General features: G+C 41.1%; 1 protein-coding gene and 1 long non-coding RNA gene across 3 annotated transcripts in view; both read right to left on the reverse strand.

Annotated features, from left to right (window-relative positions):
• The window catches only part of LOC133408829 (uncharacterized), a 6,168-nt gene extending 191 nt beyond the window's left edge, over positions 1–5,977 (reverse strand). The window contains exons 1-3 of the long non-coding RNA XR_009769330.1: positions 5,790–5,977; positions 642–702; positions 1–529 (exon numbers count right to left, since the gene is read on the reverse strand). The exon at positions 1–529 is cut by the window's left edge and continues 191 nt beyond it. This is a non-coding gene — a long non-coding RNA (uncharacterized LOC133408829). The remainder of the gene's footprint in view (positions 530–641; positions 703–5,789) is intronic.
• Positions 5,978–7,003: 1,026 nt separating this feature from the next.
• zbtb49 (zinc finger and BTB domain containing 49) lies at positions 7,004–16,717 on the reverse strand. Of its 2 annotated transcripts, none has more exons than XM_061689106.1 (8): positions 16,437–16,717; positions 15,980–16,329; positions 13,514–14,613; positions 13,383–13,429; positions 13,228–13,301; positions 11,883–11,965; positions 11,234–11,395; positions 7,004–8,401 (listed from the first exon to the last, which is right to left on the reverse strand). In XM_061689106.1, exons 2-8 carry the CDS (start codon positions 16,129–16,131, stop codon positions 7,686–7,688), a joined length of 2,334 nt encoding a protein of 777 aa, XP_061545090.1. In that variant the 5' UTR covers positions 16,132–16,329; positions 16,437–16,717; the 3' UTR covers positions 7,004–7,685. The 2 variants fall into 2 exon arrangements, with proteins under 2 accessions (XP_061545090.1, XP_061545088.1); XM_061689104.1 differs by having other exon boundaries at positions 7,005–8,401; positions 15,980–16,165.
• Positions 16,718–16,767: the final 50 nt, after the last annotated feature.

A 16,767-nucleotide genomic window follows, 5' to 3' on the forward strand; every position in this document is an offset into this window, starting at 1 on the left:
ATGTACAGGTATGTACTCATTTATGTTGAGCACCAGATGTGCTTTGCTGTGTTGAACTTGTATACGGCTGCTACTCCATGAAAACATGCCACCAAAGTCCCAGCGTAATGTTTGTACTGATGCTAATGCCAGAGGAGGTCAGGAAGCCAACAATGAATTGAGGTAGCAGAGCGTGACTACACTTGTGCACGATGCTAGTCCGTCTCTGTACCTTTACGCCGTCTGCCACCTCTTGGCTGAGTTGCCGAGGAGCCTGATTGCTTCCACTTTGTAATAACATCATTTATAGTTGCTTCTGGAATATTCAGGAGAGAAGAAATTTCAGCAACTGACTTGTTGCAGACGTGGCATCCTATTACAGTACCCTGCTGAAATTCAGAGAGCTCTTTAGTTTGATCCATTTCCCCCACACAGATGTAAATGTGCAAATTATTTGAAAAATGGATTCACTCGTGGCAGTGATCCTAATGCAACACTCCGAATTCAGTGATGAGTGTGGAAGATGACTTTGTCCTGATGGTGTATGTCACTAGAAGAAAAGGGCAAATACAGTATTCTTAGTCAACAGGAGATTACAAAGCTACATTTCAGCTAAATACATCAGTAATGGAAGTTATTTGAATTAGAATGTAAAAAAATACCATATGTTATCGATGAAGTGGGCACATATGGATACAAGGGGTGTTTTTCTGTGATGCAAATCTGATCAAGAAAAAAAACATTGACTGTCAATATGTATTAACCAGGAAGCAGAAAAATAGAAAAGGTTTTAATAGAATGCTTTGCAAGGAATGACTAAGAATGTGCGTGTATGGCACAGGCACACTCTTACAGACAGTGTCACTGAAAAACAATAGCCCTAATGGACAAAAAGTAGTTTTAAAATAAACTATAAATTAAGTAAAAAAAATACAGTATATATGACAACAAAGTGTATTTAGGGATATTACGCTCAAGCCTGTCTACTCGAATCTGATTCCACCAAATGAAGCAGAGGAGTGGCGAAGCAGTGTTTCGACACTTGGTTCAAGCATGCGGAAAAATCACGTGATCACTGTGAAGAAGGTCTGGAACGTCACAGCAGTGTCGAACTGGGTGGGCGTATCTATATAGCTCATTCCAATCCCCTTTAAATGTGTGAGAATCACTCACCAAATGGTGGCTTTTTTCGAGAGATTTTGAAGTGTTATTGATACAGTACATTGCAAATATGTTAACAAAAAAGCCAAGGAGGTAGAAAAATATTTACATTGCAAACATTTATAAAGTGATACACCCAAAGTGAGATGCTGTAGTGTAGATACATAACAGCGGTGAGTAGTGCTGCGCCCTCACGGCCGAAAAAGGGTGCAGGCCGGTAGACTTGCAACCCGGCGTTTTTACCAGACCGTTAGCACACTCAGCTTTCAATCTGTGACGACGCTGGCAGCATGTGTGTTCGAGCCAATATGTGGTGGGACCACCACCACCACCACCACCGTTACAGTACAATTGTGTACATAGATGGCTTGCTGACATTATACAGTGGTGTGACAATGTTTTTGCATGTTCATCACACTTAAATGTTTCCCATTGTCAAACAAATTTAAATGTTAAAGACAACACAAATAGACACAAAATGCGTTTTTAAATGAAGGTTTTTGTTATTATGGGGGGTGGAATGGGGAAACCTACATGGCCTGGTGTGAAAACGTGAGTGCCCCCCTGTCAAAACATAACTGTGGTTTATCATACCCGAGTTCCATTTCTCGAGCCACACCCAGGCGTGAAACTCCCACGCCTGTTCTCAATCAAGAAATCACTTAAATAGGACCAACCTGGCAAAGTGAACCAGACCAAAAGATCCTCAAACCTAGACATCATGCCAAGCTCTAAACAATTTCAGGAACAAATGAGAAAGAAATGGAAAAAGGTTATAAAGCCATTTCTAAAGCTTTGGAACTCCAGCGCACCAAAGTGAGAGCCATTATCCACAAATGGGGAAAACCGAGAACAGTGGTGAACCTTTGCAGGAGTGGTCGTCCGACCAAAATGACCCCAGGAGCGCAGCGCCGACTCATCAAAGAGGTCACAAGAGACCCCACAACAACATGCTGCAGGCCTCACTTGCCTCAGTTAAGGTCAGCGTTCATGACTCCACCATAAGAAAGAGATTGTACATCTTGATGATCCCCAAGACTATTGGGAAAATACTCTGTGGTCTGACGAGACAAAAGTTGAACTTTCTAGAAGGTGTGTGTCCCATTACATCTGGTGTAAAAAGTAACACCGCATTGCAGAAAAAGATCATCATACCAATGGTAAAATATGGTGTTGGTAGTGTGATGGTCTGGGGTTGTTTTTCTACTTCAGGACCTGGAAGACTTGCTGTGATAAATGGAACCATTAATTCTGCTGTCTACCAAAAATTCCTGACGGAGAATGTCCGGCCATCAGTTTGTGACCTCAAGCTGAAATGAACTTTGGTTCTGCAGCTGGACAATTATCCAAATTACACCAGCAAGTCCTCCACCAAGTGGCTGAAGAAAAACAAAATGACGACTTTGGAGTGGCCTAGCCAAAATCCTGACCTGAATCCTGTTGAGATGCTCTGGCATGACCTTAGGGGGTTACTATAAACCAGTTATTAGGTTTTTCCACACAGGGCCATGTAAGTTTTTATTTTTTATTTTTTTTGTCCAGGTAATAATAAAAAACATTTAAAACTGCGTTTTGTGTTTACTTGTCTGACTAATATTTAAATTTGTTTGATGGGAAACATTTGTGACTAACATGCAAAAACATAATTATTAACAAAGGGGGCAAACATTTTTTCACCACTGTATCTTACATAAAGCAAAAAACACATCTTTGATGTTGCGATAATTGTGTGCTAGACGTGACATTCACCAATGGTTTCATAAAAATAAAACGGTTGTTCATTACCACCCACTTGCCTCTCTCTCTAGGGAAACTCATAAATTTATGATCATATTGAAGTGAATAAAGATAGGTTAGGTGATTATTTAAATTCATTTCCTGGCCACTTTATCTTGAATTTTTAAAAATATTTTTGGGAAACAACCAAATCATTTAGGGGGGCTTAAGAACATTTTCAAGCCCCTGTAAAATAGTCCTAACAATGCCACTGATCTGCCCTGTTTTGGAGAAGATTCTCTCAGAAGGGACTGTTAGCAACAGTTCCTTTAGATACACTGGCACCTTCGTTAAAAAACATTTTCCACTGAATTTGTATTATTTTCTCCTTTTTCTGCTGGTGTCACTGTTTTCCTTAGCAAGCCCATCTTTCGTAACCCTCTCTGCCTCCGCGTGTTTGTGCACTGCTGCCCCTGCTCTCTCCGTGGTGGCCGATAGGGGCAAATGCACTGCAATTGGCCATATGCTGCAATTGCACAAATAAAACACACAAGCACGTAAAACAGCAAAAGAAAAACGCTGCAATTTAAAAAGGCTGCAATCACCGAAAACAACTTCATAAGAAAAATCCTGCGAGAAAAAAAATGCTGCCATCACAGAAAACAACTGCAAAGGAAAAATGCTGGACACAAAAGAAATACCACACACAAATCCCACAACTGTGAGAGAAATACTGCACGTTTATGCCACACAACAGAGGTCTGCGAGTCCACTAGGGGACGGAGCAGTTCTGTGACACTAGGGGGTGCCTTTCATAGATACTAGATACGCCAGTACCTTGTAGCAGCCCGACTACCCAACGTGCCTATGTGGCCATGTTGGGGAGATCGTTGGTCCCATAGAAGGCAATGCATGGACACTGAAATTAGTGTTGCTCATTTCTCAACCGTTTTTCATGAGTTACTCTTTTGTCCACGAAAAAGTGTATGTTATCAACACACAGCATTTGATGATAAGAAAAAAAATAAATGTAGTCCCTGATGGTGTAGTGGTGCATTTGCCTGACTTTGGTGCAGGCAGCGTGGGTTCAGTTCCCACTCAGCGACGGTGTGAGTGTAAGTGCAAATGGCTGCCTGTGTGTATATGTGCCCTGCAACTGACTGGCGACCAGTTCAGGGTGTCGTCTGCCTTTCGCCTGAAGTCAGCTGGGATAGGCTCCCGCAACCCTGAACAGGAGAAACAGTATTGAGTATGGATAGATGGATGAAAATTATATGTGAAACGTACTTCCAGTTCCCGTGTTGTAATTGTACTGCGTTCAACCATATGCAGCACATATGGTTGGCTTTTGGTTGTCTTGCCGTCCACACACGTGGAAGGCGCTGATGACTTTCACCTCCCTAGTTTAGCGTCACCGTCAGCATGGAGCTCAAAATGGACGTGTCATATCTACGTGCACATACGTGTGGTGCCTCTGGGCTCACAGGACTGGTTCGTCACGGAGGTCACGCCCTGTAGTGGTCTGGTGGACTTCCGTTGTGTGGCGTGAACTCGCATTTCTAGCAGTTGTTTTGGGATGGGTGTGTGCGTGTGTTTTGTTGTGTTTGCAGCATTTTTCATTTGCTTTTGTTTTCTGTGATTGGAGCATTTTTTCTCTTGCTTTTGTTTTGTGTGATTGCAGCATTTGTTTTGCAGTTTTATGTGCTTGTGTGTTTTTCATCTTGCATCATTCCTACTATGAAGCATATGGCCGTTTGCAGCGCATTTGCCCCTGTCAAGCACCCTGCTCAGCTGTGGAAGAGGGACAAAAAAGGCAGCTTGGCTCTCCTCATTAGGGCTGATATTTTCACAAGTGACAGTGTCGTCTTTGCAAGCAGCCAATCATATTGCAATCCCCCAAAAAGCAAATTACGGTAATTGAAAGTATAGCTGTATTTGAAACCTTGTCTTTTCAAAACCGTGGTATACCTTCAACACGGTGCCTACATGACTATATTAATTATTTCTACTTCTCTATGTATACGTACTTTACTCATAATACTGTGTATTTCAAGCTTTTTACTCAAGCTTTTAGTGTGCAGCATTCTTGTATTGGACTGCATTTGATTTCTCCCACTGTAAACAATACAGTGTGCACCCACTCAGTTCAGTACTGTTATTCATTGCATACGGAGCCACGGCACTCAAAAAGTGGACCTTTTTGCTCCACTTGGATAAAATGTGGTTTTCCTTTTGCATTTGGGTGGAAAAAGAAAAAAACTAGTATTCTGCTATTTGAATTTTTTTTATGTCAAAATACCTCAGTATAGTACTTGTCACAACACTACAATACAGTCAATATCTCCGTTTCACAAGCATTTTACTTCCATGTTACCTTTCAAAAGGCTATGAGGTCAGTTAACACAAAGGAGTGGGTAAAAGCCATAAATCTATGAAAAGTGCTACATAAATAAATTTGATGTTGATATAACTTTACCCTCCTAATCCGTAGGCACCTATTATGAGACATCACATTACAGTCATAGTCACTCTGGAACATTTATCTACCGAAGAACACAATCACAATGATAGACAACTAGGTCTTTATTGAACACGTTAAAAAACAAAACAAAACAAAAAAAAAACAGTGAGCCATGACAGCCATGAAGCTTTTGTCAACGCTTCCCTTGAAAAGCAATTCACAGGTTTAGCCAACAGATCAAGCTCTTTTTAAGTGTGTCAAATGCTTCGAAGCAGTGAATCATTTTAGGCTAATTATCTAATTAGTAATTGTCTCAAAGTGATTCATTGCTTCAGAACGCCTGTTTCTCCATCCCTAGGTGTATTAACAAATGCGTTCTCCCAACTCAGATATATCAATTTCTATTCATATAAGTGTTCCGTCAACTCGCATATTAAAAAAAAAAAAAAAAAAAAAAAAAGTAACTACTTACCGTCGAAAATGATGCACGAAATACAACAGAATCGCAATTTGGTTTCGAGTTGTAACTTCCTGTTTCCTGTGCCACTGAGCATGCGCGATAGCACGTTCTGCGCTCATTTCTTCGATTCCCCGCAGTTTACATTAATCAAACAACCATCCCAAAATAATTGAACATTTAAGAGGTATACAAATAATCAAATGAAAATCCATGCAGTTTAAACGCCGAAAAAAAAGCCCTCGTAATGACGTTGCGCACAGTGGGCGTGGCTTTTGGTATACGGTCCACAATGTCAAATCACAAAAGAGCACCGTTCAAGTCATCAAGCATGTAGACGTGTGTTGTCGTGACGGACAATATTTCAATGTTTTGCTTTTATGAGGTTTATTGCAACAACTGTAGCCCTTAACCTTCGTTAACATCAGCACACGCAGGTCTCTAAAAGCAACTTCACTCGTTCCTCACATGTACTCTACTACTGACACACACACACATATATATGTGTGTGTGTGTGTGTATATATATATATATATATATATATATATATATATATATATATATATTTGTGTGTGTGTGTGTGTGTGTGACTGGTACACCCGACGAGTGCCAGCGTGCTTCAAATTAAATTTCCTGATTCAGCAATTTTTTCCATGATGTACCTGAAACTTGTACCAGAGAATATTCCATGGATGTAATGTCCTGTGCACGTTGGACTCTAGATTGCTGGTTAGACTTTAAGGAACAACTTTAAAAGATTGACAGACACAATATTGTGTTTGTATGCTTTTTCGGTTTCCGTCTTTTTAACCTCCCATATTGACTGGTTAAGAGGCATGTTTCCAGGGGTGTCAAACACATTTTTGTCTCAGGTCGTATTGTAGTTATGATTTCCCTCAGAGGGCCGCTAGAACAGTGAAATGTTTAATCACGGAAGTCGACGAGCATGATTTGCTTTCGCGGGCCACATCAAATGATGTGGCGGGCCGCATCTGCCCCCCGGGCCTTGGGTTTGACACCTAAAAAACTTCATATTATCAGGTGACAAAAAAATATTTCACGTCATCCATTAAAGGGCAGTGCAGTATCCGAAACTGGAAGAGTACAAATGTCATTTGCAATTGGTTTGGTAATAAGACGTAATGGATGTTTAGCAAATGCAGAAAACACCTATCACAGAAATGTCAGTGTTTATTATATCTCCCCTATTTCTTTTCTTTTATATACACATATATTTTTACCCGTAATAAACCAGTATAACATGCAGGGGATAAAATGATGAGTTAGCGCCTCTGACAACTGGCTTTAAATAAGGCAGCGCTATTGGATATGCCCTAATCAAAGTAATTATCCACCAATTATACTTTGTAGAAACATCCATCCATTTTTTTATACAGTTGGTCCTCATTACGGTCATGGGTAACTAGAGCATATCAGAGCTGATTTTGTGTGAGAGATGTGGTAAACCTTGGACTAGTCGCCAGTCAATTGCAGGGCACATATAGACAAACAACTATTCACACCTATGGGCACTTTAGATCTCTTTAATTATAATTTAAGAGGCATTTTTAGAGGATGTGGGAGGAAACTGGAGAACCAGAAGAAAATCCATGCAAGCACGTCCACCGTTCTGCCTTAATGGAAACTTTGCTAACATAAAAAAGTTATGATAACCTAACAAAGAATATCAATCATCAAATGAATAACAGTAGGTAAATAAATCGACACCTCCTAGCTCAGTTACATCTGTGGGCAAATATTGTATGTATAGTTACTGTTTGCCCAATAAAATAAAATAAAATTCACATGAGCGGGAAGGTTTAAAAACTTAATCTGTCTAACCAATTGAGAACACCACATTTGCATCTTGTAGCGCATCTCCTAAGATGAGTGTCATTTGTTCCTGTAGTGTTATTGATCCATTTCATTATCATTCTGCAAAGTTTTCATTGCAAGCCCCCACAAAGTTACACTTGAGATGAAGTTGCCTTCACTGGACCTGTACGAGCCACTATGGGACCGAGGAGCACAGTAATTGTCTTGTACAGGAAGGTAGGGCTTGCCTAACAGACCTCTACCCATCTCACCTCCCATTGGTCCATTCTCCACATAGGGCCCATATTCAACCTCTTGAGAGACGTGTGGTTTAGTCAGCTTCATGTGATCCTGGCCAGAGAGCGCTCTGGTTCTCTCCTGGTGGGAGGAAGCGAGGAGATGATGTGGCACCAGGGAGCGTAGCTCTGGAAGAGACGTTGGGGTAGATACTGGGCTGAGCTGGATACCCAGAGGTGGAGTCTCAACGTGGGGGGTTGGGGGTGAAGGAGTAGCTGGTGAAGGCTTCTCAGGTCCTGCATGAGGCATCATAGTAGAAAAAGGCTGCTCATTTGTGGCATCACTTTGGCAGATAGTTTTAGTAAGAGAGACCGCTGTATCTGAGCTGCGATTCTGGTCAGAGTTGTCTGTGATGGTGCCATCAACTGGTGCACCCTTGCAGTGCATGTTGCTGTGCTTTCTCAGCATGGCTGACCGAGTGAAGCTTTTTCCACAGGTGTTGCAGAGGTAGGGTTTTTCTCCAGTGTGAGAGCGGATGTGACGTTGTAAGTCCCCTGAGCCAATGAAGCATTTCCCTGCACAGACGGAGAACGCTTATTGTGGAGGAGCAAGGACAGTATGGAAAGCTGTTTAAGCATTTATTTGACATTCAGCTTAAGATCCATGACTCGTATGTTCTTTGTCCTCACTGGTAAGACAATTCAGCACACGAGTAGGACGACTGTCCCTTACTAGTAAAACATTTTTCCACTACGAGTGCCACTTTTGGCCTACTAGTATGCAATTAAAACATTAATAGTAAACTACAGTGCTGTACTATTAACACTACTAGGCCCAAATAGTATGTGTCATGTACTAGAAGCCTCCTTATCAAAAATATCAAATAAATGCTCAAACGAGTTTCTATTAAGCCGTTGGAGCCAATTTGTCGATGTATGCTGTTGTGACTCCATTCACTTGTGTTTTGGCATTTGTAACCAAGGGTTGGTATCTAATGAAAACCAGTTGCTGTACAACACACACTATCCTTGATACCTTACTTAAGATCCATGTACTAGTGCGCTCTATGTCCTCACTAGTATTTAACTTTGGCATAATAGTAAGACATTTACGTATTACTAGTGAGGCAAAACTGTGCAATAGTTAACAACTCTGTGCTACTAGTACTACTAGTGACATCAAATTTGACTAATTAACATCTAGTGTTTCACTAGTAGTACAAGTAGCACGCTGTTGTTAACTAATACACATTTCTGCCTCAGCAGTAACATATAGTTGTCTGAGTATGCTAAAGTTGTCCTCCTCGTGAGGGCAAAAAGCATACTAGTACATGGACCATCAGCTCGATATCAAAAAACTTGAATAAAAGCTTGATATTATTGATAAGGAGGCTACTTCAGGAGTGCCTGACACATGCCTACAAATTACTAAACGTGGCACTAGTTGTGGAAAAATGAAATAAAATTATTACTAAGACGCAGTCGTTCTACTAGAGCACTGAATTGACTTACTAGAGAGGACAACGTATGTACATGGACCTAAAGCTGCATATTACATACATAAAATAAATGCTAAAACTGTTTTCAATATGACAGTAAACATGCTCCAAGTTTTAGTAGTCGATTAAAATCCATCCATCTCGCCATTATCTATACCGCTTATCCTCAGCAGGATGCACAAATCGCAGAATATACAGTGCCGTGAAAAAGTATTGGCCCCCTTCTCACATTCTCGCATAGTTTCCCCACTTTGTTTCAGATAATCAAACAAATGTAAATAACAGACAAATATAACCCATGTGAAGTTAAAATGCTGTTTTTAAATGGTGATTTCATTTCTTAAGGTGAAAAAAAACAATTCAAAGTTACCTGGCCTTGTGTGAAAAAGTAATTACCCCACTTGTTAAATCATGAATTAATCATCACAATTTTTGGCTAATTTTCAACTGATCACACCCAAGCCTGATTACCTCTAGACATGTTCAATCAAGAAATCACTTAAACAGAATCTGTCCCAATCAAAATCAAGTCAGACAAAAGATCTACAAAAGCTGCAACAAAATGACACGATCCAAATAAATTCCAGAACAGTAGAGAAATAAAGTAATTGACATTTATCAGTCTGGAAAGGGTTAAAAAGCCATTTCTAAAGCTTTAGGATTCCAGCGAACCACAGGTAGGGCCATTATCCTCACATGGATAAAACATGGAAGAGTGGTGAACCTGACCAGGAGTGGCCGGTCTAAAATGATTACCCCAAGAAGACACCAATGACTCATCCAGGAGGCCACAAAGGAACTCAGGACAACTTCTAAAGAACTGCAGGCCTCCCTTGCCTCAGTTAATGTCAGTGTTCATGACACAACAAAAAGGAAGAGACTGGACAAAATTAGCATCCATGGCAGACTTCCAAGGCAAAAACCACATCTGACCCAAAAAACATAAAAGGTCGTTTTACTTTTGCAAAAAAAATAAAATAAAATAAAATAAACATTTAATTATTCCCAGGATTTTTTGACAGAATATTATATGAAATGACGAGATGAAAGTTGAGCTTTTCGGAAGGTGTGTGTCTCATTACATCTGGGGTAAATGTGTGTCAGAAAAAGAACCTCATGCAACAGTCAAACGTAGTGGTAGTGTGATGGTCTTGGGCCGCTTAGCTCCTTCAGGACCTGGACAACTTGCTATGATTGATGGAACCATTAACTCTACTTTGTAACAGAAAATCCTGAAGGAGAATGTTCAGCCATCAGTTCGTGACCTCAAGCTGAAACGCACTTGGGTTCTGCAGCAGGATCACGATCCAAAACACACCAGCAAGTCAACTTCTGAATGGCTTTAAAAAAAAAAATGAAGGTTTTGGAGTGGCCTCGTCAAAGTCCAAACTTGAATCCGATTGAAATGCAGTGGCATGACCTTAAAAAGGCTGTTCATGTTCAAAAACCCTCCATTTTTGCTGAATTCAAACAATTCTGCAAGAAAGAGTGGGCCAAAATATCTCCAGAGAGATATGAAAGACTCATTGCCAGTTATAGAAAGCACTTGATTTCAGTTGTTGCTGCTGTGGATGGCCCAACCAGTTATTAAGATTAGGGGGGCATCACTTTTTCACACAGAGCCAGGTAATTTTGAATAGTTTTTTTCTCTTAATAAATGAAATAATTTAAAAGCAGCATTTTAAGTTCACATGGGTTAGAGTTGTCTGATATTTACTGTACATTTGATGGATTATTTTAAAGTGGGAAAACTATGCGAAAATATAAGAATTTGAGAAGGGGACCAATACTTTTTCATGGCACTGTATATTGTACCTGTACGTGATCATTTCAGAATCAGAATCCTCTTTATTTGCAAAGTATTTCAAGAAGAGACAAGGAATTTCTTTCAAACAAGATGCTGACTTACCACAGGTGGCACAACTGTGTGGTTTCTCACCCCCATGGCAGGCTTTGTGCTTCAGAAGTTTCCTGTGCGTGTTGAAGGATTTTCCACATTGGTCACAAGTAAATGTCTTGTCTGTGGCGTGTGTCCTCTTGTGTTCTTTCAGATTGCTCAGGTTGTTGAATCCTTAATACATTAAACAGTAAAGTACAATGAAGACAAATGTATACACTTGGTTATCCATCCATCCATTTTCTGTACCGCTTATCCTCACTAGGTTCTCGGGCGCCTCTCCCAGCTATTTTCGGGCGAGAGACGGGGTACACCCTGAACTGGTCGCCAGCCAATCGCAGGACACATATAAACGAAAAACCATTCACACTCAATTCACACTCACGGGCAATTTAGCATCGTCAATCAACCTACCATGCATGTTTTTTGGGATGTGGGAGGAAGACGAAGTACCCAGAGAAAACCCACAAAGGCACGGGGAGAACATGCAAACTCCACACAGGCGGGGCTGGGATTTGAACCCCGGTCCTCAGAACTGTGAGGCAGATGTGCTAACCAATCGTCCACCATGGCGCCACACTGGGTTATTAAAAACAACAACTATACTCCAAGTGGACAACTCAAATGACAACAATTGGTAATGTTTAGAGACATAATTTACCTCGACCACATATGTCACATAGATGTGGTTTTTCTCCTGTGTGCACCACTTTGTGACGGTGGACATCCCCTGATGCAGTGAAGCTACGGGAGGTAGAGTATATTGCATGTGACATATTTGATTTGACATAAAAATTACCATTTGATTCATGCTATGCAAGCAAATAAAGAGTACAAAAAATATATATCTACATCATATTAAACTCAAGTTGAGTTGTCAGCTTGTCCCATCACAGATCACCACAGTGGGCCAATTTCATTTCTTTATTTGAACTCCTTGGTCCTCGTGCCTGTTTAAATGTTAGCGCCTCGCACATGAAGTCCCATCAAGAAAACAAGGCAATCAGCAGAGGAGCGAGGTGGGAAGATGGACAAATATTTGGAGAAATGAGACGATCGTTCGTCGATGATGTCATTTCGTGGAGACGACAATTAAAGAGGACATCACGTCCTTGACGTGTGTCACAAATCAACCATCTCTGTGGCTCAATTATTACTATCACAAGTGTCCACTTTATTCTTCAAGTAGGATTCAATTAAAGTCAAATATGATAAACAGTGTTACTCCCACTCACAACTTTGCAGATGCAGACACAATTATGAGTGGTCTTGCCTAGCACAACACCCACCCCTGCCTCCTCTGTACATTTTTTGTAGTGATTTGTAAATATTATAATAATTATGCAGAGTGTTGATATGTTCCTTATGTATTACCTTAAATGTAAAACTATCAAAACTTAAAAAATTACAGACCTTTGTCACGCAGTAATGATAAGTCATTTTAAACACTGCCCTAAATAAAACAGACATACAGGAAAAGGTGTGTATATTTAAAATAAAATTATCAAGGAATGACAAAAACAGAAGATTAACCATTTAATTTTAAGTCCTGCTTTGTTTACAATGCAGCTGGTACACACCCATTTTTAGACATCACTGTCGAGGAACTAAAAGATTTCTGCATAGGATACATCGGTGGTCCTTTGATTTAAACTAGCCCGTGGAACCTCCTCATTGGTCGATCCTCACACCACGTTGCACATTCAGGAAAACGTTGATAATCCTTAATACGGCAGTGTGAGAAATCGTTCCGGGTCGCTTTTGAAGCAGTAAGGAGCAAGGAACTCCGAACGACGCAATTAAGAGAAATGAGATCCACTCTCATATTTGTTTGGCACAGTTATTATATATACCCTTCCCGACGCAGTCAGGCAACCCAACCTGACGTTTCATATTACACTCAAGTATTTCATTGTTCGCTAAATGTTCCCCGTCTTAAGAGAGTAAAAAAAAAAACCACGCATAATAAAAACTACTAAAAAATATGTTCAAGTGAGGGTATTTACCTTTTGCCACATAACTCACAGATGTAGGGTTTCTCTCCAGAATGTCGTCGCAAGTGTGTCTGTAGATTTCCTGCCTAGAATCAAACAACAGACATGCCATTTCAGCAAAACAATCTCAGAAATGCTAATGCTATTTGCGCTTGATATGATCATACCTGTGAAAAGTTCTTCCCACAAATGTTACATTCAAAGGGCTTCTCACCTGCAGCATGCAAAAACAGAAACATTATGACAATAATATCTATAACACCACGGTGAGTCAGACTGATTCGAGGCATCGATTTACCTGTATGAGAGCGTTTGTGCATCTCCAGGTTGCTTGGGTGTTTGAAGATTTTCCCACACACGTTGCAGGAATATTTGTGGCCCGTTTGCTGTGGTGTTTCGGGCAAAGACTGCCGTCCTTGCTCCTCGTGGTTTATGGGTGGTGGTCCAGGAATTTCAGCATCTGACGGTGTCTTAGGTGCGTCTTCCCTGACAGTGACAAGGTTTTCAGTAGGAGTTTCTTGAGCCCCAACCTGGACCACAGAATCAATTTGCTGATTGTCTTTGGGGCAGTTGAGGATGGGCTCGCTGACTGATTCTGCAAACATTTCCTCTAAAGCCTTTTGAGAACGCAGGTAGTTGTATTTCTTCAGATACACCATCTTCTTTGGAGGCACTGGCATACTGAGCATGGGATCAACATGGTCAGAGCTGGGGATGTTTAAACTATCCGAGGGGGTCAGTGCTGACACATGATGCTTATCAGTTGCCAAGGATGTGCAAGGAGGGTTGGGCTGAACTGTGTTTCCTGAGCATAAATGCGAGTTGTTGCCTCCCTGGTTGAGCCCAAGCTGACACTGCGACTCCTCCACGATAACTGAAGGGCCTGGACCCTGATTTGAGGCCTGAATTGCACTTTGTTTGAAGTACTGCTTACTGTAGAAATTACGAAGCTTGTAACCATGTACTAACTGTTTTTCTACAGGCGCCTGAGTGTTGCTAACTGAGTCATTAGAGCTGCTGTTAGGCACAGAAATCGGCATTCGTTTGGTTTGCTCCATAAAGCCAGGTCTTGGTACTTCAGCGGGACAGTGGAGGTCAACATCATTAGGCAGGCTGCTTCCTAGGAGGCAGTCATGCTCTGAAGTCAGCATGGCTGGGAGGGAAAACGATGGGATTTCCACCGGTGGGGGGCAAGGCTTAAGGAAAGTGTTACACATGCTTTGGACGTTTGGAACTTGCAAACACTGAGCGATGTCAAGGAGTGCTTGTACATTATCTTGGTTGACGTCAAGATGGGAGGTGTACATGTAGTCCAATATTTGGCCAATGCCACTGACATCCTGGATAACCAAGTTGAACACTTCATTTTTCTGACTGGGGGAATTCTGGAATAAAGATCTGGCGAGATCAAAGAAGCAAAATGATTTTTATAAGTCTGCACTTCAATTACTCATATTCACACAGTATTCATATACAGAAGATACTCGTACATGGCCAAAAGGTCACCTAAATAAGCAAAAAGTGGTAATGGCAGATGTGGCAAGAGTACTCATTAAGTTATTCAACTCCTGTACTTCAGTAAAAGTAAAAACATACAGACTCTGGCATGTACTTAAGTATTTTGTATTATATACAAAATAAGTTTTGATACCTTGGCACTATGGGAAAGTAACTTCTCTGCTCTCAAAATACACTGAACAAAAATAAAAGTGCAACATTTTTGTCTACACTCCCATTTTTTTCATGAGCTCAACTCAAAGATCTACAACTTTTTCTTTAGACACAAATGGCCCATTTCTCTCAAATATTGCTCACGAATACGTCTAAATCTGTGTTAGAGACTCCTGACACTTTTCCTTTGCCGAGATAATCCATTCACCTCACAGCTGTGGCATATCAAGATGCTGATTAGACACGATAATTATTGCATATGTGTGCCTTGGGGCTGCCCCTTATATAAGACCACCCTAGAATGTGTAGTTTTACTGTATTGGGAAGATCCAGGGGGGTTGAAAACCAGTCCGTAACTGGTGTGACCACCATTTGGCCACTGGATATTAATTTCAATGTATTGTTATTGAAAGTTTTTTGTATATGAAATATGCATTTTGTAAATAAACAAAGATCACAGAAGATGGCCATGAATTTCATGTACTTTTAAGGAAAAATACTATCGGGGTGTGTGTGTGTGTGTACACACACACTGTATATATTGTTATTGCGGAAGGGCGCCACAGTGGCCGACTGGTTAGCACATCTGCCTCACAGTTCTGAGGACCAGGTTTCAAATCCTGCCTCACCTGTGTGGAGTTCACATGTTCTCCCCGTGCCTGGGTGGGTTTTCTGCAAGTACTCCGGTTTCCTCCCACATCCCAAAAATATGCGTGGTAGGTTGATTGAAGACTTTAAATTGCCCGTAGGTGTGAGTGTGAATGGGTTGTTTGTTTATATGTGCCCTGCGATTGGCTGGCGACCAGTTCAGGGTGTACCCTGCCTGTTGCCCAGAGTCATGCTCCAAGCATGCCCGCGACCCTAGTGACAGTAAGCGGTACAGAAAATGGATGGATGGGATACCGTACACATTTTTGTCCCTAGTGCACACCTCTAGGGTGCAGGTAATACTTTTGTCCATTTGAAGTAGCGATATAGCAAGGGAAGACTGGTTACTAATCTCTTGCACCTTTTACCACTTGTATACATTTGGCATGATAAACTAATAATTTCCTTGCACAAACAAAATTGTGGATGCATTAATACTACATACCTGAAATATGAGCTGAAAGCAGCCAGTACATTTTTGTGGGCTTTGAAGCAGACCCCTTTGACCACCAACATGCAGTCACAGAGCATTCCCTGAATCCTCTGCTCCTGGAGCTGCTGCAGCAAATAGGAGCTGTGGCTGGATAGTGTGTCCATGCTCACTCATCCATAGAAGCACTCGGTCATAAGGCTAGTGGAAGGGAAGAGAACACACATTGTTAAGTCGGTGACAGGAAATACTGTAGTTTATGATTCATGCAATACAACCCCACTCTGCTGCATTGGCATGTTGTTCTGACATCCGACATAAACATAATAACAGCGGCGCTTCGCTTCGTCCTGTCGTCCAGCATTCTACGCACAAATCGACAGTAATAGCTAGCATGCTAACAAGAGGATATACTCCCAAAGCAATTTACTACAAATTGGAACAACTCTAGTTCACACACTTGTAATATTACCTGGCAGGAATGAAAAGTTCACTTAATGCTTGTTCGCTGTTGTTGTACTCGGATCCAAGTACTTTTGATGGATTCTTTAATTTGGATGATGGCCAGGTTACTTCTACACTGCCGTTGCCTCACTTCCTGGTACAGTTTGCATTTCGAGCTTCTTTATAAAGGTAACGCCAGTCATTTTGATAGACAGTAAAAGAATAATAGATAGGATAATGCCATTAATGTTATGATAACTACCACAGATACACCAGCGGCTCAAACAGAAAAGTAGCCTGGTCCGTCAGGTCGGAACTTTGTTTTGTATTTCGTTTACACGTACGGAAGACTGATAGTG

Source organism: Phycodurus eques, chromosome 10, assembly GCF_024500275.1.
Source record: "Phycodurus eques isolate BA_2022a chromosome 10, UOR_Pequ_1.1, whole genome shotgun sequence".
NCBI classification, from domain to species: Eukaryota; Metazoa; Chordata; class Actinopteri; order Syngnathiformes; family Syngnathidae; genus Phycodurus; species Phycodurus eques.